The 26,620-nt window shown below is 37.4% G+C and overlaps 1 protein-coding gene across 4 annotated transcripts in view; it reads right to left on the reverse strand.

The window, feature by feature from the left end:
- NR5A2 (nuclear receptor subfamily 5 group A member 2) overlaps positions 1-26,620 on the reverse strand; it is a 124,576-nt gene that overhangs the window by 81,555 nt on the left and 16,401 nt on the right. For 3 of the 4 annotated variants that reach the window (XM_024102025.3, XM_024102024.3, XM_005304363.4), the window contains 3 exons: positions 25,997-26,115; positions 24,553-24,694; positions 21,106-21,752 (listed from right to left, as the gene is read on the reverse strand). In XM_024102025.3, the coding sequence (XP_023957793.1) occupies positions 21,106-21,752; positions 24,553-24,694; positions 25,997-26,115 (908 nt within the window). Of the gene's footprint in view, positions 1-8,948; positions 13,936-21,105; positions 21,753-24,552; positions 24,695-25,996; positions 26,116-26,620 lie in introns of those variants that run through there. The other variant, XM_065554381.1, reaches the window with a different exon arrangement.

The raw sequence follows: 26,620 nt of genomic DNA on the forward strand, positions 1-26,620 counted from the left end.
CACTAAAACATTTACAATCTGATGGGCCTGATCCTTTAAGTTCTTTCTTGGTCAAAACTCAGTGGTGGTTTTGCCAGAGGAAGAACTGCAGTATCATGCCCTGCCAACATTTAGTACCAGCTATACTGCTTCTTGGCATAAGTAAGCACTATACCTGATCTTATTGACCACTCACCATAGCAAATGCTATGGGCCCAATCCTGCACATGTTTAAGCATGTCAGTAACTTGAAGTCAAAGGGATTATGCACAAGTAAAGTGGATCGTGTTTGCAGGATTGGGCCCTATGCCTGTTGTCATGTTTGCACTTGTTTGTTTCATGCAGGGATCACTTGTTCTAACGTGATATTGCTACTGTAATTCCCATTCCAGGTATAGAACCCATTGATTTTATAGTATCAAACATTTTGCCTACAAGAAAACAACTAAGCAACTGATTACAAGCAAGTTATTCCTCCCAGGGCATGCGTATGATTATCTGAGTCCTAGGTGCAATCCCTTCATGTTCAGAACAAATGAGAGATCCACAAAGGCAGCAGAATTTTATATTTGATCTAGTTCTTTGGTATTCTGGGATTCCATAGTCAGTTAAATGAAATATCTGAAGTATTTTTGTCTATTTAATGATAGGCAAATAACACAGAGAAGACGAATAAAAATAAATTTTAAAATAAACTTAGATGACAAACATTTTAAACATGGACAGAAGATACCAACAGCAACACTGATGATGATGACAAAAACAACTTCTTTTTATTCTGTATAATTTAAAAGAATGCCTGTGTAGTCTGGGAGCAGCCCTCCGCCAGGAATATTCTGTTTGTTCCCAGCTGGTATCCTCGAGTTCATGACAGCCTTTTATCCATTATCAAAGCAACAAGTGGAAAAGCAGATCCTCCTGACTGCTAACACCCTCTGTTCAGTTCCCTCTGTAGAATTTCTGATTCTAAATCTTTCCTTTTAACAAGTTCTCAGATTTCCTTCCTACTGCTGCAGTAGGTACTAAATACGTCTCTCACGTCTTTAGCTCACTTGTCTAACCTAAACTCTGCTGGATTCTAAAGGAATCCATAATTGCTTTACAGCAGCACATTATCTACAGAGACTGACTGAAATACAAGATGATCTTAATCCTGTTCCCACTGAAGTCGATGGTGGTTTTGCCTTTCATTTCAGTGACAGCAGAATCAGGCCCTACGTCCATAAGGCTACACCGCAACGTAGGAATACTTCTGTTCAATGTTAATTTCAGATTGAGCCTCCCATGATTCTAGGTTTAGTTTTTAACCTAACAACCATTTTATAAAAATCAAACAATTATTTCTATAAACACAAACTCTTAAGGACAGCACAAACAAATAAACAAAAACTACACGGTAACTTCATACATAGATATATATCATGATTTTGTTTGCCTGTTTTATCCAATATATCTGTAGCAAAAATGTCAAGAATAAAAATGTGGCAGATTTGAAAATAACTTATATGAACTGTTTTAAATAAAATCTACTGACTAAGATGAAGTCTATTAAAAATAATTTTTAAATGAATAATATTTTATGTAGCTAAATTATAGAGCCAACTTTTCCTTGATTCATGCTGTCAAACTATAGGAATAAGAAATACAGTCTTATAATAGTTATCGGAGACACAAACATTATATGTGTATTTAAACATCCTAAAAATCAAAAGAAAAACTTGTTAACAATCTGTTAACTAGCCAGAGGCACTTTAAACAAAATGCTAGATGATAATTTATCATGGCCATACAGCCAAAGAAAAGCCAGTGGAATTCTGGGTGTGCAATGAATGCAGGATCAGGCTCTTTGCTGAATTGAGACCTTTATCGAAAGGTATTTAAGCATATGCTTGTGAGACTTAAGCATGTGTTTAAGTGTGTTGCTGAATCAGGGTCCAAATGAATGTATAAATTAACTTTCAGAGAAGGGGCCTGATCCTGCAAACACTGTTGGGTATGGTGCTTACCACTAAGCCTAGTTCTATTTAATCACCAGGATTATGCTTAGTATTAAGTGCTAATCTAAGTAATACATTTTTGCAGGATCATGTCCTATTGGCCTAATCCTGACTGTTCAACTCAATCATACATTACTGATATTGATGAAAGCAGGATTGGGCCCTAACTGTACAATAATTTAATTAAAATGTAGTCAGTAAGGACCTGATATTACAAGGTGCCGAATTTAGGATTTTTACTTAACTGGTTAGAGCACTCATCCAGGATGTGGGATTCATCAAAGGGGAGACCTAGGTTCAATTCCACCTTCCAAGGTGCTGAGCACCTCATGGTAAGTGTACAGCAATTCCCAGTAGGCATTCAGCACTGGGCTGGATAGGCCCCCTTAGTAAAGTATGTTTAGCTATGGATTGGGTAATTTATTCCAGCACCAAATACTCAAGCACATTTGAAAATAATTAGTAAAAATGAAATATTATAAATCAAAATGATAGGGGACTGTGAGAAGTTCTCTAAATTGTTATATTACTCAGTGTATCCTTATATAGGTAAAATGTCAATGCACAAATATTGCATTAGAAGATCTAACCTCATTTTAGGACCCTGACACACACATGCATAATTGATTCCTGACATCTATTTTTTTTTTTTTTTTTGCAAGGCCACCCTTATCAAGTTATGTATGAATGAACAGAAGTGTCTTTCATCCCCCACTTGCCTCCTGGTTCAAAAGGAGCTACTAAAATAGCAGCCACAAAAATTCAACAGCCTGCCAAACGGCCTGCACACGTCCCATTCTTAAAGGCATGTGAAAGGTTGGAGAGCTCAGCAAAATTTTTATGTACGGGAGCAGGCCCAAGGAAAACTCACACGCCATAACCAATTGTGGACAGAGGATCATCTATCAGCAGACAAATGCAGGAACTCCAGAATGTCTCTCCTCAAATGAAATAATATATCTTTGAAAGCCAATGCCCGTTTTAGGCCTGAGGCCCATATATCAAGCCTGAGAGGCTTGTGGATACGCTCCAGGGCCATTAACCTTCCACCTGTTTCCCCTTGTCCTTCAGGATGAGACCCTGCCCTTGATTTTACTCCCTTCCCCTGTTCATCTTCCGACAGAGTGTAAATGTAAAGCAGAGGGCCTGTGAAATAATTCAAAGGCAATGGACCAGGGACATGGTTACAAATCTCTGCCACTGGCACTGTGACTTATGCAGGCAGTTTGTCACACATGAGCCAGGTGACCTCTGTGACATAACAGAGAAAAATATTGCCTGAGATCAAAAGATGAGATTCAGAGCACTCTAACTAACTCTGGTTTACAAAGTGATATTATACAGTGTCCAAGGATTTCCTCTTTTCCAAACAATATTTGTTCTAGTTAATAAAAGGTAGGGCAGGTTCTTTCTAATTTAAGTTCTCTCTGATCTTCTTTGAAACCCTTCCTGTAACATAAAGATTGAAATTTGTTTCCAGTAAAAGTTAATATACTTTTTTTAACACCTAAATGTGGCCTGGCAGGAAGGGATAACCACAAATTAGTCAGTGGACGTTTAATATATTAACATCAACAACATTTTCAAAATGGACTAGATACTTTTACCAAAAAAATACTTTAAAAACCGCCTGTTATTATTGAAATGCTAAGTAATAGCAAAACTTTAAGATAACCACGTTCTAGAGATAGTATTACAATTAAAGGTCTTAAAAGTCCCAAAGTGTTTATTAGAATTCAATCTGCATGATGGCTAAAACAAGATTAATATTAATATTGAAAAAGACAATGCACCAAGACAACACAACAGCTATAAATCCTTATTTTACAAAGACAAGGACTACAGGGCCAGGAAATAGTCAAATGAAACAAACCCTAATTAGAATTAATTTCTAACTTGGATTCATTATTCAAGTTGTATACTACACATGAAGTTTCCCAGCTGTTTTGTGCATTCAGGGCTTCTTCTCTGTTGGGTGCAGACTAAAGGACAAGGCCTAATACAGTCTTTCCCCTCTACCCCCTTAACCTAATGGCATGTCTGGTATGAACATTTAATTTTGTCATTTTCATAAATTAAAGATCTGTCTGTACAATCCAAGGCATGATGATGAAGTGAGAAATGTAACTGCTGCTCGATTAGTCTAAACCCCTGGTCAAATGCAGATTCAACTAAGCCTAAATCACTTTTGGCACTTGCCAACTCCTATGTGATGAAAACCTTAATTTAATTCCTGCACAAATATACACATGCACACACTCAATATATATATATATATAATGTGATTTATTAATGTGCTGTGCATTATCTGGTCAGCTAATTTGTTTCATTCGTATCACAAGATGAATTTGGAAGTCAGGCATGGAATTTAAACTTTTAAAGGAAATAATTTGAAGAAATGGTGCTCCTCCATTAAAACTATTCCTTTACAGTAAGTCTAAAACCATTAAAGTTGTGGGACCATAAGGGGATCTTAAAGTTCAATGTTGTGATAGTTTAATTCCCCCCACACCTGCAAAGTTGAAGATCAGCTCATGTTTTGCGGTGATAAAAGTATTTAATGCAAATAGTACTAAAGGAGTTTGTTGCAGGATACATGAAGCAATAAGAGTAAAATTACTATTACAGTAATTCTATCAAGTACTACCCCATGTCTTTGTAAAAATAAATCAACACTTTGGCTTTATAGGTTTAAAATAATTTCACTCCTGTTTGGACCCTATCATGAATATAGTCTTCTTTTTCTTTATTTTCCTATTGAAGCATGCTCACATAACTTTTTGTAGCTTCAATTTGTCACCGGATCGGAGGTTTGCCATTGCCTTCACTGGGCACAGAATCAGAGCTGAGATGTCTTAATTTTTAAACGTATCTTGAACATTATATCACAGATTTGCAGTGTAAGAATACAGTAGGGATGCCCCTGAGTTATGACAATCATGTCTTTAACTTTCATTATGGCTCATATTGAGAAGAAATTGTTTTAATAAATATAGTCACATGGTAGGCTTGATTTCAAGTAGCTTTTCTGCATCTAGTATATTGTTAAATATGGTTGATGCATCTCTGAAAAATTAATATTTAATTTAAAAAGCACCTAGGCTAATCCATTGTCTCTTACAGTAAGTATGATCTAGTGCTTTTGCTTTTGTAATATTCATGATATTTTCAAATCAAGGCTAGGCATTCTATTCTATTCTTATGAGAAGATTTTACTATTTTGAGTGTTTGATAATTTTTGAATGATTCAAAAATCCTGAAAAAATTGCCACGAAACAGAGAAGCCATTAAAATAAATTAACTGTTTTATGTACGAGAATGCTAATTTGTAACTTTTACAGAAGAAAACTGTGTCCTGAGTTTCTAGGAAAATAGATACTGTGGACCAGATTCTCTGCTAGCATAAATGGGTGCAGCACCATTGACTTAAGTAGAGTTTTATGCATTTTATAACTGTAGTGAATTTGACCCTGTGTGCTTAACATTTTCATAATAATACTGAGAATAGTCATGGCTCTGGGGAAAATGCTGTAAACATTGTTGGGTAGAGTATTACATAGATGCAAAAGCATACTGTATTTTGATTGTTTAATTCTCTATTGTTCAGTCATTTAGATGTGTAGCACCTAGCAAATGAAAAAAATAATCATTTTGGGCATGAATCACTCCTTACATTCTTTTCCATCCACAAACAATTTCAGTTGGGAAAAGTGCCACATAGTATCGACAGTGACAACAAATTGTATTGTCCAGTGAACATCTGTTTCCGACTCCCACACTGATATTGCAGGTTGGGTACTTATGAGTGAGTTAGTCTTCACAAGCTGCCTGGCCACAAAGGAACTGGAAATTACTGGTACGTTCAGCTTTTATTATTGGAACACAGGAAAACGTTATCATCATGCTGGGAAGTTCTGTATCTTTTGAAATATTGGAACTGGGGTTATGTGAGCACATAAAGCCACATGGAATACTACTTCTAAAGAGAGAGAAAAATGCCTCTTGTTCAATATGTCCTTGGGTACATGTGGGCATGCAAGCTTGAGATCAAAATCCCAAAGCAGAACAATTTTTTTGTTCTCAAGATGTTAACTACAGTTACAGAAAGTTTTTTTTTAATAACAAAGCAGGAAGGAGTGCAAACTAAGGGACAGATTCTGCCAGTCTTACTCAAGTTGAGTAGTACCTTGCCACAGAGAGTACTATTGAAATCCATGGGATTGTTTGCATAGTATAGTACTATTCAAGGTGAGTAAGGGTGGCAGAATCTGGCTCTAAATATGATAGAATTTTGGTCCCCTACACAGAGAACGTAACTTTTTCTAATTTATGTATGGAGTGCTAAGATTAGCATCAGGATAATTAAAAATATTTATCTGACTAGATACATATATTGCTGTTTTAAAACAAAACAATATAATTTGAATAATTTATATAATTAATATGGTTTTGCCAGGGTGCTGAGGTTTAATTTTTCTTCATTGCTAGACAGTTTTTTGTGTGGTCTATGGAAAGGGAGGTCATGTTCCATAGTGACTGGGATAGTAAAAGAAAGAATAGAAAGGATGGTCCTGGTAGACAAGGAAATATGCTAGGCACTGTACAAACATATAACAAAAAGATGGTCTCTTTGATGTCATTTTCTGCAGCAATTTAGGTTTTCCAAAGAGTAACAAGTCTTGGCAGCGTGGGTCTAATTCATATTAAAAATTACTGCCTCAATGTTTTGGGCATAAAATAGTCTGGCCATGCTTTTTATGAGGAGTTGTTCTACTGCATAAGTTATAATTATTAAATAGAGGCCCAGAGAATCCCTTCTGTGAGCAGATCTCTTCCAAGCTGCACAGAAGGGGGAGACAGGGAGTTCTATATCTGTGGCACTGTTTCCCCCTCTCTAGCACCCTATGAAGTCCCTCTGAATGGAAGGGACTCTACCAATTGTGGGAATGGATACCAAGTTAAGTGAGAATGGAGCACAAGACAGGCTACTCTGCACATCATCATCATCTGTTAACTGCTGGATTTCTTTGTTGAAACTTGGGGGAGACCTAATAAGAGTTTGGATTGGCTACCTCTGGCCATCTTTGTGGCTGTTACTGAGCTCCAGAAAGGAGGCCACTGGAATATCACAGCGGCAGAGTTTGTCCATGCAGAGGATCCCCTTCCCACAGATTTGCAGCTTCAAGAGGGATGGGAAGCTTTATCCACCTCCTCACCTCACAACCCCACAAATTTCTCTCCCTTGAGAGGATGATTCACAGAGCCGTCTCAGGGGGAAGCTCACAGAATTTTTCTGGCCCCCTGCTGTGGGTTTTTCTGTGGAGGGATGCAAACTGGCCCATAGATATAAAGAGCTAAAAATGCTTCTTCAGGTGGCAAAGCTGGTGCTAATACAGTTTTCAAGAGGCAGAGAAATGAAAGAGAAAAGGGGTAAATATTTGGGAAGTTGGAAACAGGTGAATAATGTCTTATAAAAATATAATAGTGAGAGATTTAACAAGGGAACTCCTATCAAAGAAACCAGGCAGACACTACACACTAAATTCTAAATATACATATGTAGGACCTAAGCCTGCACTCCTTATTCAGACAAACTCCCATTGACTTCCATGCAAGTTTTCTCCCAGTAAGATATGTTAGACTGAGTCCATACCCGCAACATTACTCACACTGATAATCACTAAGGGCAAGGTTGTTATTTTCTCAATCACCCACCTACGGCGCAAGGGGGTATAGATGCCTCTCAACGTCCTTGTACTGCATACCACAGGGGTATGCTTACCTCCCAAGTCCCCACCCTCACCTCCTCTGCAAGGGGGGAATCAGAGAATGAATGATGACAAAAGGCTTGTCTTCACTGCTAAAAAAAAAAAAAAAAGCTGTGTTTTTAATCTCAGGGTAACTAATGTACATGACCTACTTTGAGGTAAAATCATAATGAAGACCAGGCACTTCAATTTTACTGTGGAGTTAACTTGCCATAGTCAGACTTATACTTCTACCTGGGGTTACCCTTAGTGAATTTACCTCCTGGTAAAACTAATGTGCCTGTGTTTTTACCTCAAACTAGCTCACATTCATTAGTTACCCTGGGGTTAAAAAAACCCACAGCTTTTTTAGCAGCGAAGACAAGCCCTCAGAGCCACAATTCACAGCACTGTCCCTTACTTAGGGCAGATTGTGAGGTTACAATATGACCCTAAATATTCACCAATAAATACATAAAAGTAATCAGTTGAGACAAGTAGACCATGCTCATTGTAGCACTAGAATAATTTTTCGTCACATCCAGTGTCACTTAGGAAGGATGATATTTCCTGTATATGGGAAACATGCCAGTAAAAGAATTTTCTTGGCAAAGAAACAACATGGAAATGTCCTTTTAAAATCAGTTAATAGCCACAGAACTCTTGAGCTAGCTAGAACCATTTCCTATGCTATGGAAAGAACATTTGAATAAGGTTAGCCAAGACATTTCACCCTCCCCCCCCATCTATTTCTGGATATCTTCTTTTGTTCACCCTTTGCTAATTATAGTGGCCTAGCCTAGGTGATATTTATAGTCTTAAAAGATTTGCCTGACTTTCTGAACACTTTATTCATGTATATTTCCTGTGTTTATTGTTGCTTTAGCACATTATTAATTAAATTTATTTGATCCAAGATTTTATTTAGCAACAAACTTTTCAAAGCTACTTTTCTTTCTACAAATGAAAGAGCTGTATTTAGATGTAAAGATAGCATTTTTCTATTTCTGTATTAATCAAGACAGATTTTTGTTTCTTTCCAAATACAAGAGTGACCACTATAGGAATCTCCAGAAATAGAGGAAACAAATATTCCTTTTTTCAGTAATGTGTTTATTCAATGTCTTACCAAACATTTACTTGAACTTTTCTTGTAAATTGCAATTGTTTTAACTATTGGTACTTTATAAGGACACAAGTATTCAATATTTTTAAAATTATTCAGTTTTATTTGATTTTACCAGCAGTATATCTATCTATCATGCTTCTAAGTCACTCATCACCATAATATTCATGAGAAATACAAATTAATTTCTTTCTTTCTTGTATGTGCCTTATACTTGTCCTGACAACCTAATAGTAGTGACTCCAGTTGCAACTGCTTACGACCAATGTTTAAAATGTGTAAATAAGGTACATTTGGGGGCAAAACTTGTACCATGCCTTTTAACTCTATTGAAATCAATTGGGTTAAGAGAAGTTTTGGAGGAAAGCATGAGAAAATGATCAATGATTTGCTATTCAATAGGGGCCGCTCCTTGATAGCTAGCATTACCTCAAATTTACCACTGGTCAGTAACAAGGGGAATTGCACATGTGTGGAATACAAACCTGAACAGGTGGTAGCCTAACTCCTTATCCTACTTATCATATGCTGTCTTGAGTGTGTATCCCAGTTATCTTGCAACTGGGCAGACATAATGGACTTTGTCTAAAATGGCTGCTGTGCATTGCAAGATCAGGAGCAGGAAATTTATCCCAAACCACTCCTCAGACTATTCCGAAGCCTTACATATTCCCTTCCCCTGCCTTTGTGCCAAGGTGGAAAATGGAGGGGAGATGGGGGCAAAGGGAATGGGTCAGCGTGTGTGAGTTGGGTGAAATTCACCCCTCTGCAGGAGGCCGGCGCTAGGCTTATACACCACCTCAGGCCTACTTAAGTCTAGTTTGGAGGGTTTATGTAGTGCATAGGCCTTGGTTTGGCCCTCTGTACAAGGGTGAATTTCATGCAGGGTGCAGAAGCTTGTGCAAGATACAGATTATCTGACAGGTCTGCACTTGGGGTGTCTCTGTGCACTTGTGGTGTACAGAGTCCTTCCCCTGCCCCCTTTTGCAATGCATAAGATTGACCCTATGCTGTGACCGTCAATGAAATGGAAATAGACTTGCTGTCAAACAGGTAGATTTGAGATTTTAATCTGTACACTAGTTGCTGTTAGGGTAATGCATCCCTGAAATATATTGCTTTTGTTCAGCAAATAATTGATATTTTTTTTCTCATTTCAGGAAGAAGTCATTTCAACAACTAGGCCACAGTTCTGTACTTCCTTACTTAGGCAAAATTCCTATTGATGTCAATGGGGGTTTTGTCTGAGTGAGGGCTGCATGTCTATTTCTGTTCGACACACAAGGTATTGCAATCCTACATCCTGCTGCCAAGCTGAATTGACAGAGCAGTGCATTAAGAGACTATAAAGTACAAATTTAATGATAGTTTAAGAGTACTTTTAAAAAAAATTAGTCATTTTTGCAGAAGTACAAATGAAAGAGCCATTTCAAATGAATGTTACGATATGGAAAGCCCACAAGTAAGCAAAATGTACTCGAATTTAGTATTAACTCCTCTTCATTCTCTGAATATAAACGGTACTTACTTATAAACCTTAAAACCACTAGAACAAGGTAATTAGACGGGTTTTTCATTAGAAAATCAATCAGAAAACAAACAGGAAGTTAGAACATTCAATTCCCAAGAGCTTTCTTTTAACAAAAATATTTTTTACTATTTGGCTTTTTAAAAACTGCTCATACTAGAAGGTTCAGGGGAAAAGGGAATAATTAATAGAAGTGAGCAAATAATTGATTTTTCATTTCAATGGCTGAACAGAAAAAAATCTGAAAAATAATTTGATTTGTTTTGAACTGAAACTAAACTTTTTAAAAGGTCTTTCTTGCCAAAACAAAACATATTTTTTTTGTTCGGGTCAAATGAAACATTTCCAATGTCGATTTGAAACAACATTTTGAAATTGAATGTTGATTCAAACCAATATATCATTTTGAAAATGTTATTTCAAAGCTAAATGTCAACTATCAATACAAAACATTTCAGTGTTTCCAACTTTTTTTTCAGGTTTCTTTTCTGACTGAAACTAATTGTCAAATTCGACCCAAAGTCATGAATAGTTTTGGTGCTGCAGTAAATTAAATATTCACCAGAAGGTTTGCCTGATTTAGTAATTACATAACCATGTTATTCATCATACTTCACTGCAGGATTTGTCTTACACCTATGTTAACAGAACAACACATTTGGACATAGTCATTGTATTAAGTGCTACTCTAAAGTTTGGCTGATTGTTTTGTGTTAATAGAGTTAACATTGGAAAAAATTACATAGACACTGTAAAGTCCACTCAGATATAAGTTAATTATCGAAACGATCACACCTCCACTTTGTGTAATGAAGCTATGATGGATTTCACATCAAAAGTGAAACTTGCTCTGTGGAGGTTGTTTTTGCTCCTGAGAAAATAGGTAGAGTAGTTAGCACGAAAAATAATTAAGAGCTGAATTCACTTTCCACTGCATGACTTTACCTTCTGCTTGAGTTTGCAAGTAAAGCTGGCAATAATTTGAATGCTCAGAAATTGAGGCTGGGTAATGGAGCAAAGCTTGAAGGATTCAATAAATGCCAAAAATAATTTAAAAAATCTAGGGGTCAGATCTTTGGCTAGTGTAAAATGGTACAGCTTCAGTGAAATAAATGGACTCATGCCATTTATGGACCAGTAAATAGACCCCAATGAATGATCTGCCCCCTAATTTATATTGACTAAAACTAAGAAATTCAGTCTACATCTTTGTTCCTTCCTGCCTGTGGGGCTTAAACTGATTTTTATAGTGCAATCTTAAAATCAAAGATGGAAAAGACATAGTAAGTCATCTAGTTCACTCCTCTGCATATGTTGAATGGTTCTCTATAGTATACAGCTGTATACTTTGTGCAGACCAGTTTTAAATTACTCAAGCAATAGGACTTTCACCGCTTCCCCTGAGAGACTATTGCGCAGTTTGTTAGCTCTTGTCATTAGGGAATGTTTCTTGACAGTCAACCTAAATTTTCCATTTCTTAGTATCACTCTATTACTCCTACTGCAGTTAGAGCACAGTTCTTCACTGTCCTTGGTGTTTGCTTCATTCAGATACAGCACTTCTATGTGCTTATGTAGTTCCCAAGGTGGTGGTTTGACCAAACTCTGCATATGCAGTTCTTTTAATCTATCTTTAAAGTCAGTTTCTCCAATCTCAATTACTACTGCCACTCTTCTCATAGTTCCCTCCAGTTTGTCAATATTTTTCTGCCCCATTAATTTAATGCATTATTCTAGGGGTTGCCTCCAAACTGTATATTAGTATACAGAAAGATAATCATCTCCCTACTCTGTAACAACATGTCACCTCTACATATGAAGCATAAAGTCACATTGGCTAGTACCAAAGGAGCGAAATCCCCACTCCTTTGAACTTAGTAAGAGTTTTGCCATTGGCATCTAGGAGGTCAAGATTTTACCTTAGGTGTAGCAGTTTCTAGGTGCAATGGGTTAAATTAAAGATGCCCTTAAATCTATATCTCCTTGATAGAACTGGATGAGAAAACTTTCAATGTAACTGAAAACAGCCTCCTCTCCTCCCCAAAATTATTTTCATTGTTTGCAAAAAACAGGGCATTTTGGTCTCATATAGAACTTTGCAAAGCTGAAAAGAATTTTTTACAAGGAGAAACCTTCCACCATGAAACTGTAACATTCCTCTGTGACAGGACAAATATGTGATTTTCCCCAGGACTGGAATTTCTTCCTTTTTTCACGGTTATAAAAGTTGTGTCATTTAACAGAGAATGAAATTGCACCCTACATCAGCACAGCAAATAATAGTCCAAATAATAGTCTGGAAGATTGTGGACCATATCATATCCTTCTCTAGCAGCACCAGTGCAAGGGGCATGGAGGTGGTGAGTGCTGCCTCTGTGGCACGCCCCAACATTTGTGTGTGAAGTGGGACGGGCGGTGGGTGCAGAAGTTGTTATGTCTCCCTACCCACCCTATGGTTCTTTAGTAGATAACTTGATGCTGATCTAGTCAGCATCAAACTTAATGCAGTTTTCCACCTCCATGAGAAGGAACATTCCCCAGCTGGGAGAATCTGGGTTGAGCAACCAGTACAGAAGCGGTAGAATGTACCCTTGAGGGGAGTACCATTCTCTCTCAATTTTACTCAATGGAGCAGATTTTCAAAGGTATTTGGGAGCCTAAAGATGAAGAGAGATGCTACTGGGATTTTTCAGAAGCATCTAAGCAGGCTCGATAAAAGCAAAGGAAACTAGGCACCTAACCTGCCTACCTGTTTTTGAAAACTGTACTAGGTGCCTATCTGCATCTTTAGGCACCTAAATACCTTTGAAAATCTGGCCCAATATTCATTGCAGCCCACTTTCTGATCAAGGGCCCAATCCTTGCTTGGATTGACTTTAATATTGTTTTTGCTTGACCAAAGCCTACAGAATGAGGTCCCTAAAGAGCAGCATCTTTTCATTCTAATCTGGATGGGTAAACATCTCCCATGTAACAGTTCAACGTTCAGTGCAAATAGTTGCCTTGAGCTTCTGATTTTGCACCTCAGTTTTGAAAGGGAAAGTTAAACAAATGGAAATTCGGAAATTCCTTTACATGTCATGTTTCCAGCTAATTGCTATACTGCGTGCCTTTGCTTATCACATCAGACCCTAGTTCTAGGGTGGACTGGATATTCACTAAGGTAGGTTGGTGAGTCTGTCTACTCTAGTGGAAAGTGTCTATCTCAAACATACCCCATTAAGTGGCATGTTTGTGGGCTGCCTCAGCACAAGCCCTGCAGTAATTGGGCATGGAAGATCAGCTTTCTTATCACCCCAAGAAGGCTTGGGATCAAGACTGAATAATAGTGTTCAAGAAGGATGTCAGAATGACGGCCCTAGATACTGAAATCCTGTATTTACCCTTAGAACAGATACAGCAAAGACAGTGGCAAAGTAAACTTCCACACACACCGCACTGACTGAGAAGGCTCACCTGTAGATGGTGTGTGTAGCTTAGTCTCCATGCTCCATCAATCCTTGTCCTCTCTCGAGGCTTTTCCTTTTGTAATATTGATTTTACCACTGCCTTCCAAGTCTTCTCAGATAAAAATGTCAGTATGAACAATTGTTTTTCATCAAAGTACACTCAGTGTTTGTCAATGTAAAGTTTTTTTTAAATGAGTAATTCTTTTGGTTGTACAAGATTAATACTTTCAGCCAATATTTCTTCCACACAATTTGAGAAACAGACTAAGAATGAAGGCAATTCCTATTTCCATATCATGGAATCCGTTTCCTAAGCTTGACCAGAAATCCACGACTATACATGACAGCATGTTAACTAGCTAATATAACCATTGATACTAAGGGAAATCCTGAACCTAAATGTTTTAAACAGCAGAACTGTTCTCTCCTTATTTGCTCTGGAAGATCCCTGATTGAAAGAACACTGCAAAAGATTCCTTTCATCAGCTCTGTTAGTTACATTTCCTGCTTTGATAAATGTAAGTACAAGAAAAATCTAAAGCACTTCAAGCTACCCAGTTGCATTTGATTAGTTAGGCTGAATAATGTAACAGTCTTTCAGCACCCAAAGGAAAACTTTTTGAGTTCCACTGCTAATATTTTTCTCCACAAACAAATACAGATTTCCTACTCTATATAATTATCTTATAAGAGATAACTTAATATTTCCTGAAGTTCTGTAATTCAATTCTTTTTTTTTTATGGGTTCTGTTTTGGGATGTTTGATTTATTTGTTTGGAATTAGAAATTTGGAATTAAAGGTGATGTATGAAGTATTGTCTGTAATGTTTTTCGATGGAAGATGTAGCCCAGTAATTTTGTTGATTCTGTCCACACTATACTTTGTACCACATTTAGAACCCATTTTAGTTTCTGCTAACTGTTGTACTGATGGTGAGCATGGGATCTAAATTTATTTAAATGGCTTTTGCCCAATAGCCATCTGTCTCTGCTACCAGGGTAAACAAATTTCAAAGTGTTTATATAGCAGAAGTAGCAGAGTAGACTGGGTCCTATGGAACATAAATTGTCAAACCTTTGTTCTTAGAGAATTTAAAACCACGGAAGAAATATAATTTAAGTCAAAGGGCCAAATGCAATTTTGGTGCAAGTGTGGGCATCTTCACTGACTTAGATGAAATTAGACCCACTTACAGCAAGGAGAATTCTGGCTCTGAACTGATTTTGTCAGAAATCACTGGATTGTCCGACTCAGTCTACAAACTCTGGATCCATGGTTGTGCAGGAATAAAGGGCACAGTATTTTTAACCCAGCTCTGCGCTGCCCTGACCAACCCTGAAGACAGTAAATATATTAGAAAATGGACTAGCACCTTCTCCAACGGTGCAAAGCCACTTACGGGGAGGCCCTCCATAAATCTGGTTTTCCCTTTTCCCCTGCACAGGAGAAACAAAGGCTCCTGTAGCCCCAGGTGAGCATTAACTCCAATGGAGTTGCCACACAAAAGTTGAAGTCCAAAAACCATCATTGCTAGAGGGCTTAACTAAGAAAGCAGCTTCTGGACAGCCCTCTTGGGGGTCTCTCCTGTACCAGCCAGGAGGGGAGAAAAGAACTTTGCCCTAATAAATGCGTCCTCTCAATGTGTTTTAAAACTGGGTATGTTCAAGATACTCATTCCAATTTTAAATTGCATGCTCACCTTGTAAAGGTCTCACTTCCTCACTATTATCCTGTCTTGACTACATTACCAAATTGTCATCAACATAATAAAAATGATCATCTTAATGACAAAGAGGTATTGGTGAGGGTGGAGGGGGAGGGGGGACTTACCCCATTGTGACAACAATACATAGATTAAACTCTTCTCAGATCAGCCCCTACTCCTCAAAGGTCAGTTAAATGACATATTAATATCATTTCTTTCCAGCAATTTAATGAAGGAAAAGTAGTGTAAAACAGGAGAAAATGGGGAAATACTTGAAGTTGCAAAAGTGACAAAGAGGAGCGCCCTGGACAAGGAGAGGGGATTTATGTAAATGTGGCTTTGTTTACTTTGTGTAAGCATGGTTTACATGCCAGAATCCTCCTTGCTGTAAGAGGGTATAATTTCATCTAAGTCAGGGAAGCTGCCCACACTTGCAGACGCTTGCTAAATACCTCACAACACATTAAATGGTAGGAGCCGTTGTCTGGCTTATAGGAAAAATGTGCAACTTGTGGAGCTGGGGGACTACCTAGGTCTACCCTGGTGCAGGAAAATCCCTGTCTAACCTGAACCAGGCAGAGCTGCACCAACCCTCCCCCCGCACATACCCCTTTTCCCCCAGAAGTAGTTAAATGCCATGATCTGCTGTGGTCATTATGCTAGTTACTCCTTTCTTAAAGGGCTGGAAAGGACTTTTTCCCTCACTGCCAGATTGGCCAAGGCAAAGTGGGTTGTTTTCTTCTTCCCACAGCAGGATGGGGGCTTAGTTCGGGTGGACATGAAACAGAGGTTAGGCTATAATGTCACAACTCATTATGTAAACATGAGGCGGATGTCCACTGCAGGTACTCCATAGGGAGGGGATACAGTGTTCAGATAACATGGATTGGCAAAGAATTTAAAGGAAATATTCTTTAAAGGAGAGGAAATGGGTTTTGGGACTCCTATGATTGGTACAGCTGGCAGCCAACCCATCCTCCTTTGTAGTCCCCCCCCCCTTAACTCTTTTTTGAGGTGGGTGGGGGGCCCAGCAGCAGATTATCTGGGAACCAGAATAAGTAAAGGGGGGGGCTGACATCAACCCCCTAACCTTTAGTATATGTAAATGATTATGGGATTACCTGTGCTGTATACTTTTACGTGCTGGGTACTCCCTAACATTTAGGAATAAAGTTGCGGCCTAATTAAACCACATCCAGTGCCTCCTGTCCTTCTGGCATAGCTGGATAATGGGATTTTGTGTCCATATACTATTTTCACCTATAATATCCACTCTCCAAATTATTGGAAGAAGTTGAGATAAACATTACATCCTTGCCTTTTAGGTACTACCAACCTCAGTTAATTTTTGGAGCCCAGGGCCCTTGCTACTTTCCTGGATATTATGCCACAGCATAATCAAGATGAAAGCAATTTAATAGCTACTGGCTCATGGAAGTGTTATTGTCTTCCTGAGTTATGTAGCAACAGAGGCTGTTTCCCATTATGGAGCGGGGAATACGTTAGCTTTGATAGCAGTTGGTGAATTCTTCTGTGGTTGACTAACATTTTGATCAGGGAAGATGGAGGCCACTGGAACTTTCTGTATCCAGTCTTGGGGCCATGCAGTCTTTGGACCAAAGAAACTTTTGCAATGTTTTCTTTTTAGCCTTGCAAAGACCTTTCTCCTGGATAGCACAGCCTGCTACACAGCCATCATCTAGGCTGTGCTATCCAGGAGAAAGGTCTACACACAAGATATATTTATGTTGAGATATTAGCAAGATGTTGAAATCAAAGTTTCCAGACTCCAGCTAGTCACTTGGAGCTAGATTTTGACATCCATATTCCCGGATGCGTAGTACTTTACTTCACGAGTGGTTCCATTAATTTCAGATAGGACAACTTTCAGAATAAGGTGCCACTCATTGTAAAACTGGCAGAATCTGGCCCTTAATAAGTAAGATTAAAAGTCTTAAAACATTACATTTTCTTAATATCATTTCACTACCAAGCTTGAAAAGTATTTGTTATGCATGCTTTATAGTTCATTGCCGCAAATGATAATGAACATAATTTGAAGACTCTAATGACTCCCTTCTCTCTTTCTCCAACATGAAAAGGATGATCCCCAAAATTTAACTCATGCATGGATTGAAAAGATCTTTAACTTCATTCCAAAGATCTGAAGAGTCCGGTACAATGCAAAGAGTGTGCTACAATATATCATTTAACTGACCTTTGAGGAGCAAGGTCCAAAATGAGGAGTTTAATCTATGTATTATTGTCACAACAAGGTAAGTCTCTCTCTCTCTCTTTTTTTTTCCTGGTGTAAGTCTACTACTCTAGTGATAGGTGTTTCCTGTTGTATGTATGTCATGGACAACAAAAGAGATGTTGGCATTTTGATAGAACAGATACACTCAGAGGAAGATGAAACTGAATGGAAATTTCAAGACATAACCAATTTAAAAGTAAATATGCATTTATTATCATGTGAGGTGATTTAAAATAATAATTATAAAGGGAAAACTTAAAATAATGAACAAACTTCAGTGCCATTTCCCCAAGGATGAGCTAAGACAGCAATTTGTCATCATGTCTCCTTTTCAGTCCCCTGAGTTAAAGGATATTTAAGCTTTCTGGCTCCAAATCGGTAGGGTTGGGACAAAAGAAAAGGTTCCCTCTTTCTCGTGCATCGAAGAGATGAGCATGTAACAATGGGTTTGGAAGGAACCGAATGGCTTGCTAACAATCTGTTTAGTAATTTGCACCCATTTGTGTAAGATGTGATCTATATGCATCGGATCATTATGAATTTGTTACTAGCCACTATTTATGCAGATTTTTTTATTTCATCTTTTGTGATTCACTCATCCAAGGGAAACTCTTAGTCCCAGACCTCTTTTTATGCACCTGTCTAACCTGCAATGGATCTTCAAAATTCATACTTTAAACTTGGAGAAGTAGGAATAATAAGAGATACATTTTCTCATTCTTATACATACTTCTCATGCTTCTCAGCTTCTCAGAGTATTGATCTGAATCAGTTGAGAATGGCAAGACTAGGGCTAGTTCATTTGGCAATCTAGTCCCTTTTCCCCCACAAGTGCCTCCCACTGCCATACTGCACTTGAGTTCTCCAAATCATATCCACAGGCCAAATATGCTTCTTTCAGTATTCATGCTCTGTGGAGCATTCTGAGATGTCTGCTCCTCTTGCACTGACCAGGAGTGGACACCTGAAACTGATGCAAGAGGTGATAGGGAGAGGGGGGACCTGGGAAGGAATCCACACTCCGATCGGGATATAAGTCCTGCTATAGTGTTGTTTCTCTCATCTTCTTCTAGCAGCAAAGGGATATGCTGTTGTCTTTCACTCTAGGACCTGATCCAGTGAAGTGCTGAGCACCTACAACTCCCACTGAAGTCATTTGGAGTTGAACATGCTCAACATTTTGCAGGACCTGGGCCATAAAATCCATCAGGTGTGGAGTGATTTCCTATATGTGCTGGTGTGCTTCATTAACTTGTGATTTTCCAGGGATGCTCTGTGGTTTAGTAGCTCATTGTCCAAGAGGAAGATCTCTGTCAGCAGATATTAAACTGTCTGAAGTATAAGGTCCTATGATGTAAAAGGTACAAATATTAAGATGAAAAAAGTGCCTTTAAAAAAGCCTATTTAAAAAAATCTGCTTGCTGGATACAGAATGTACGTAGTCCCCATACTTTTATAGTCTGGAAAAGTTGGTTCTCTCTTGTATGGAACAAGTTCCTGCATCTTGTGTGGTTACTATAGTGGATGGAAGGGATAAAGAGACTCTATAAGGCTGATGTTGGAGGTAATGGCTGTCTCCTATAACTGTCCTCACTACAGCCATCTGAGTAGTTAGTCTTCATACGCACTGGGTTTTGGGATAACAAAAGATGAATGTTTAAGGAACATCTGTTAAAGATGTTATCAGATTATCATTTTATAACTCCATAATAATTTTAGGCCAAGTCCTGCGATTTTTACTCACATTGAGTAGTATCTTACTCTGTGAATAGTCTCAGTGATTTCAGTGGGTATTCCTCAACGTAAGAGCAGCAGGGTCTGGTCCTTTATGAATAAACTTGACTTTTAGGAAATGGTTTGCTAAAAGTTTATTGTTTCTACATTTTATAGAAACTTAAAATTATTTAAAACAGAGCATATGGCTTATTATAAAATCTTAAATAATTTATATTTGCAAATAAATCAGATGAAATTAGACATTTATTTTCCCTTTTTAAATCACCTTCCCTCTAAATGACTTTCCTCATCATTCAGGCTGAGTATGCAGTGCTCATGAATGGAGTGGGAACAGACATCTGAGGTCAGAGTCACCCATACTCCAGTTGCCTGGGTAGCACAATGAGGTTCCCTTAGCTTCCTTTGAACTGGTCTTCAAAGATCACTCCAAATGTGTCTTAGCATCATCATGCTTATAACAGCCAACAATTCTGATGCAGGTATTCTGTACCTGTGCCTTTTTTAACAGAGTCCCCCTTCAGTGCTCCTGATTCACAAGAGAGGTTTCAGAGCTCAGTGAAACTCTGCAGCAGCAGTTCTATTAGCATATTGTATTATCTTCCCTTGGCTACAGAGTAAGCCTGCAAGGAACCAATGACTGTCACAAGGCTGGACAACAAATGATGTTGAAGCAACAGCATCTCCCTGTGTAGCAGAAGGAAATGCAGAAACAGGCACTAGAGCAGGAAGTTTCAGAGGTGGATTTCAATGTGTCTTCTCATTTGGGGACACAAAGAGACAATTTGTTCATTCCAAAGCTATCCCCCTATTAAGCTAGTGGTTATAGAATGCTCTTGTTTACCCCCCCCCCAACACTCTGGGCCCAATGTTTGGCCCGCCCATCCCTAGTCCTTCTATGCCAGACCAATTGCACAATAGGGCCATAAAGCTGCCCTAACAAATCAACTGGGGAATCCCTTGGTGTGAGGGAATTCCTGGGTATCATAGAGCTGTCATTCATGTGTGAGGGTGTGTTAGGGGTTCCAGCTGTTTAGTGCTCCAGCAAACCTTGGCCCAAGGAACAGCCTCTCTAAGGGGCTGTTCCAGCCAGCATGGGTTAAAGCAGTCCATTGGTACCTCTAGGATCAGGGGAGTGCAAAGGAGACCTTAAGCCACCTTTGCTTGCTCTTCATCAGGTCCTATGCTCCAGTAGTACACAGTAATTTTGGGGCTGTATATACATAAGTGTATAAAGTGTTTTTTCCCCCATATGTAACCACAATAACAGGACCAATTAGGTAAATGCTACCTATAGTGGTGTAACTTGCATACAATATACTCAATGGATATATTCAGAAGAGTAAATGATTTGTGATCAGAGGGAGATACATTAAATATAAAAAAGGCTGATTAGCGCCCAGTCTTTCTGATATCCCACATAATAAGCTAAAATAGCAAAATCAATTGAAAGTTTATTCTCATTATAGTAAACCTAAATGAAGCCGAAGTAAAGTAAGCAAGTGTGATGCATTTTAACAAAACAAATCATATTCTCTTGCTTAAAAACCTGTATCTAAAATAATATGAGCTTTTTACCTACCTTAAGTTCTCTAAAAAAGATGCTACTCCTTGCCCACTCAACAATGGAGAAGAGGGTTTGGTCAGCCATTTTACACATAAGCCCAAATGTGTTGAGCTTTTCATGTTTGCTTCTGTTAGCTTGCTCCTGCTGCAAATATGCCATGATCTTAGCCTGGACTTGTGGCTCATCTGGCTCGCACTTCAAGAGTTCCAATATCAGATGTGGAATACTTGCCGGTGAGCTTGTCTGATAACTATCCATGTATGAGTAGCCCATTATTGACTCTGGAGAGCTAGTGTAAGGGTCAGGGTACTCAGACTTGATAGCACGGCTTGGAAAGTGGCCGTAGGTTTGGTAACCTTGTAGGCTGCCATGAGGCGGCATTGTCATGCTAATTGGAGAGGTTACAAAGGGACTTCTGTCATAGTCTGTAGGAGGCAAGGCAGTATGGTTCAGAGGTAGGCCTTTGGAAGCAGAGTGGATATTCTGGATTGCAGAGGATATTGTCAGGTCAGTGGGCATTGCTTGGATCACTTGAGTCATGGCTTCCAGTTTAAGTCCATTTGCTCGGATAAGAGCTTTCTTCTGCTGCTTCAGTGCCCTGTCTCTCTTGTACATTGGTCCAAATTTATTTCGACCCCCACGCATTCGGTCAGCTCTCACAGCTGTTGGGGAAAAGAGAAGGAAGTAAGATATTCATTAAAACTTAAGCAGATAACACTCTTGAGTTGAACACACGTTTAGGGAAGAGTGGCAAGACAGCAACGCTCCCTTACTTTACTTTGATCAAAATAGCACGATGATTCCAAAAGGGAAAAAAAAATCTTTTGATATAATGAATTTTAATTGTCTTAGTTATCTATTGGACAAATCTTCTTAACATGTATGAACTCATTGTTTAGGTCATCTAAGATGTAATAATTAGGGACAAACACAGTGGTTGGCTGCAGAAATTTCACACATCATGAGATAACATGTGATTCCTGTTGAGATCTCATAATTTTTTTTAACTGCAACCCATGGTATCATTAGGAAAAAATGGCTTCTGTCCAGAACTCATCTGAGAAGTATCCTGAGGGCCATGTTATCTCATGATAATCATTCCATTACTGCATACCACCACTATACAAAAATTGTCTGAAATGTAAGCTGTAAAATGCTCAATAGGCATAAAGGTGAATCTTGTTTCCTTAGCAAAAATTAAAGATTATTTCCTTTATGGTTTATGTATATTGTTACAAATGTTTAAGAAATATTCCTCATTTTCTAGAGATGTTTTCAAATGCAATTTGAATAGGCATAGAGAAAGCTGCTCACTTGCCATACTCCACACAGAAGGTTGAACTGACTCAGAAACTATTGACAATGTTATAGCTTGTAATATCTCTGGAATTAGAAATAATTAAAACAAATCTACTTCAACAGCTGCCTCGGGAATCATATTGGTGGTCTTTGTCACCGCAGTATGTGTCACTATGGCATATATCTAATGGACTAGTGAGTAGTTCTCGCCAAGCCCACCTTGCCCAATGGCAATTAGATAGAAACAGGAACCTTTGACAGCTTGGTGACATGTTGAGACTGCTGAGATTGCTGGAGGTTAAGTTCTTGAGCTTTTTATCTTAGGGATTAGTGTAACATTAAAAATTTATTATGAATCCTAGGTACACAATACTATAAATTATCATGAAGACTTTAACAATTAATGATTTTTGGTATAGACAGTAATTTATGAACTAGAATTCAAGTCCATATATCACTATCAGGGAAATACATATATAAATGTTACAGGCATTTACAATTATGAAAGCATGTGTTCTTCCAATTTTCCAGATAGAGAAAGAGAAGTTGTACAGATGTGACAGAAGGATATAAAGATAAATCTTTTATAGTCAGTCTCTCTCTCTCTCTCTCTCTCTCTCTCTCTCTCGGTTTTAGTTAATGCTGTAGTTAAGGCATTTTTTGCTGCTAACACTATCCCTTATGCAGGAAACTGAAAAGTCTTATAGAATATTTTGCTGATAAATGTAACATATATATTAGCATCCTTCTCAAAACATGCTGCACGTTATAGGTCAAATTCCACCCTGAGATACTTTGATTTCAGTAGGAGTTGCACAAAAGTGAGTTGTATGTAATCATATGAGAACAGAATATGGCCCTGTATGATTATCTGTAATTAAAAACAGTTAGAAGTAGCAGTTAAGCAATATATTTTCAACCTGCTGATAAATGTCCATACTGACAAAAACATTCCAAATGACTTGTTATTTTACCACTAGTTTTCAGAGGGATATACTGCAACCCAAGATGTTCAGCTCAGTGTAATATACCAGTTTTATCTGTGCACTGTGGGCAAATGTAATGAGTGTTGTATTTACTAAATTGTGTGAGGCTGTCTGTATATTTGAATGCATATTTGCATTTATATCTACATATTTCCATTGTAATACTGGCATGATCCTGCAGTCTTAACTTAGGCAAAACTTATTCATTACAATGAGAGTTTTGCATGAGTATAGAATGTTCAATTCTGATCCTGCATTTCTTACTCAGGCAAAATTCCCATTTACTGTAGAATCTGTGCCTAAGTGTAAATGATATGTTTAGAATGTGTTGTGCTGAAGTGTCAAGATTCTCTTACTAGCCTCTTGACAGTAATTTTGCATTCTGTTATTTCAATAGACTCTTGTAGTATTACCATTCTTCTCTGTGTGTGAATGATCTTTCTGAACTCTGAAAACCCACTCTAAAATCTCTCATTTCCTTTAAATTTTTCAAGAAATCTCATTGTGAAAGTATACCTATTCATAATAGCTTTACGACATACTTTTAGAGATTATTTTACCCATATTTTAGCTCAATTCTTCAGTCACTCTGTGTACTGAACTCTCATTGATGTCAGTTGCAATTTTGCCTGAGGAAAGACTCTTAATTTTTCTTTATTTCACATTTTCTATAAGATTGATATTGCAAAACAAAACCACATCAAAACCAAAATACTATATAAAATATAAATTAAATAAAATCATGCCTAATACGAAAGACCAGAAATTAGTTGCAATTATTAATTCCCCGTTCTGAGAACTGATGATGTATTCTGTTTTAATTCTGAATTAATTCTGTTTGGTCTATAAAGTTTAAAAAGTAATTTCCATGCTATTCTTACTTTTTCATCCAGGTACTCTTAAACGCATCAAACTATGTATAAATCAAATGTTTTCAATTTTTTATTGTGATATTAACTAGCTTTAACTTATAATTGACTTGCTACTACTTATTAATAGATTAAAAATATCCCTTATTTAAAACATACAATAGCAGCATATAAGAAGTTACCAGCAAGTATTTTTAAATGGATATGGTAAATAATGTGCAACATAATTTGGATAAAACTAAAATGTATGTAATATTTTCAATAGTTTGTATAGATTATAAATATACAATAACAGTAATAATTCTTACCTTCTAACTTCATTCCAACACTTAGACATTTTTGAAATCGACAGTAAGGGCAACGCTTTCTCTGTGTTTTGTCAATCTGACAGTTCTGATTTTCTATACACGTGTACCTTTTGTTATTCTGGACCGTTCGTTTAAAGAATCCCTGTATGATAGACAAAGAGTCAGCCCATTTCACTTTAACAGTAGGTTTCAGCATTTTATTTTATGGAAATCATTGTCAGATACTTGTCATATACCACTCAAGCACTTATGAGGTTATATGGCTTATTTTAGATTTCAGCAAGATATACTCTGGAGAAAACTGCTAGACTATAGAGGAGTTTTTCTGGTATTAGTACTGTGTTTTTTGTAGACTTACGTCAAAGATTGGTGAGATTTGCTTATACGCCACTGCATCCCTAACAATGGGACCATAAACACTGATGCTGACCAGTATCTCTTTTGTCTGCTCTTTAATATTTGTAAAATGACTGAAGTCTGCCTTTTTAAAGTAATCTTGTATGGAATAAATTAGAACACTTGCAAAATGTAATAGAAACATAAGATACATCTGCTCTATGTATTGTTATCGTGTATATCAGAGGCATCATAAATATTTGACATTCATTGTCTAGATACAATTTTTTAAAAACAAAAATGTGATTTTCTAGGTTTATTCTGCTTGCCATACAGTGAAATGTTTAAAATTGCATTGTTCTGGTGTAGAAGGTAAGAGATTCTGCTTTTAGAAAACTGATTTAAATAGTTGTATATAAAAGGTTTATTCATGACAAATTATTGAATTTACTTACAAGGCTCAACTATATTTAATAGTTGGTTTAATTAGATATGGATTTAGTTTCCAACTATATGCACAGGATAAATTACATGTGTGAATATTCATTATTTAATATATTACAAGAAATTATTTGCTTGACTTTAATTGTGTACATGTCCAAGTAAATACTAAAATAAAATACTCTGTAGGAAAAATAAGCATGAAGTTGTGATGACAACAGAAATTTACATTTTTATATTGAAAGAGAAAAACTTTGGAACAGTGGCATTAGATTTTGTAAAGTTGAAATGTATTGAGGATACTAATTTGTCACTTTATCCTACAGGAACAATAATACTCTAAATGTATATAAATCACCTAAAATCAATACTTAGGTCGCTTAGGACTGAAAGTCCTTCTACAGCTCTATCACTTCACAACAACAAAATATTTAAAAGCAGTGGACACAGCCATACAACAAAACAACCTAACTTGGGTTTTTTTTTCCATTTGGGCAAATGAGGTTTTTCAAAAATTTGGGTGTGAATCTAATCATAAATGGAATCCGAAAGAAGCCAAACTACGCACCCCTGTTTGTTTATTTTTACCAGCATTTATTTTCCTTTAACATTTTAAAATATTTTAAACCATTTTGATTTGTTTTCTATTAAGTAATTTGTACTAAACCTTGCAGCTTTCACAGGTGAGAAGTCCATAATGGTAACCAGACACTTTATCTCCACAAACTGGACACAGTTCTTCCAGGTCTTCATCATAAGAGTAATTCACCATTTTAAACTGAGACACTGGAAAAAACAGAAATAACACATTCATGAGCATAAGTAGTTAAAAAATGCTTTCCTCAGTTCCAACTATCAGACATTAATTCTGACCTGAGGAAACAATTCATTAGAGAAACATCTTCTGCAAATTAAATAAAAAGACTTTTAAAAAAATCAAAACAAACAAAACAAACCCACCACCACGACTCACACTGAAACATGGAAACAACAAGGAGTCTGGTGGCACCTTAAAGACTAACAGATTTATTTGGGCATAAGCTTTTGTGGGTAAAAACCTCACTTCTTCAGATGCAGTGAGGTTTTTACCCACGAAAGCTTATGCCCAAATAAATCTGTTAGTCTTTAAAGTGCCACCAGACTCCTTGTTGTTTTTGTAGATACAGACTAACACAGCTACCCCCTGATAACTGGAACATGGAATTTTTAATTCAACAGCAAAACAATATGAACTCTTCACAAGTAAACAAAAGTATAAACTTCAGAGTTTTGTGTTGTGAGAAAAAATTCT

The sequence above is a fragment of the Chrysemys picta genome, chromosome 8 (assembly GCF_011386835.1).
Source record: "Chrysemys picta bellii isolate R12L10 chromosome 8, ASM1138683v2, whole genome shotgun sequence".
Taxonomy (NCBI): domain Eukaryota; kingdom Metazoa; phylum Chordata; order Testudines; family Emydidae; genus Chrysemys; species Chrysemys picta.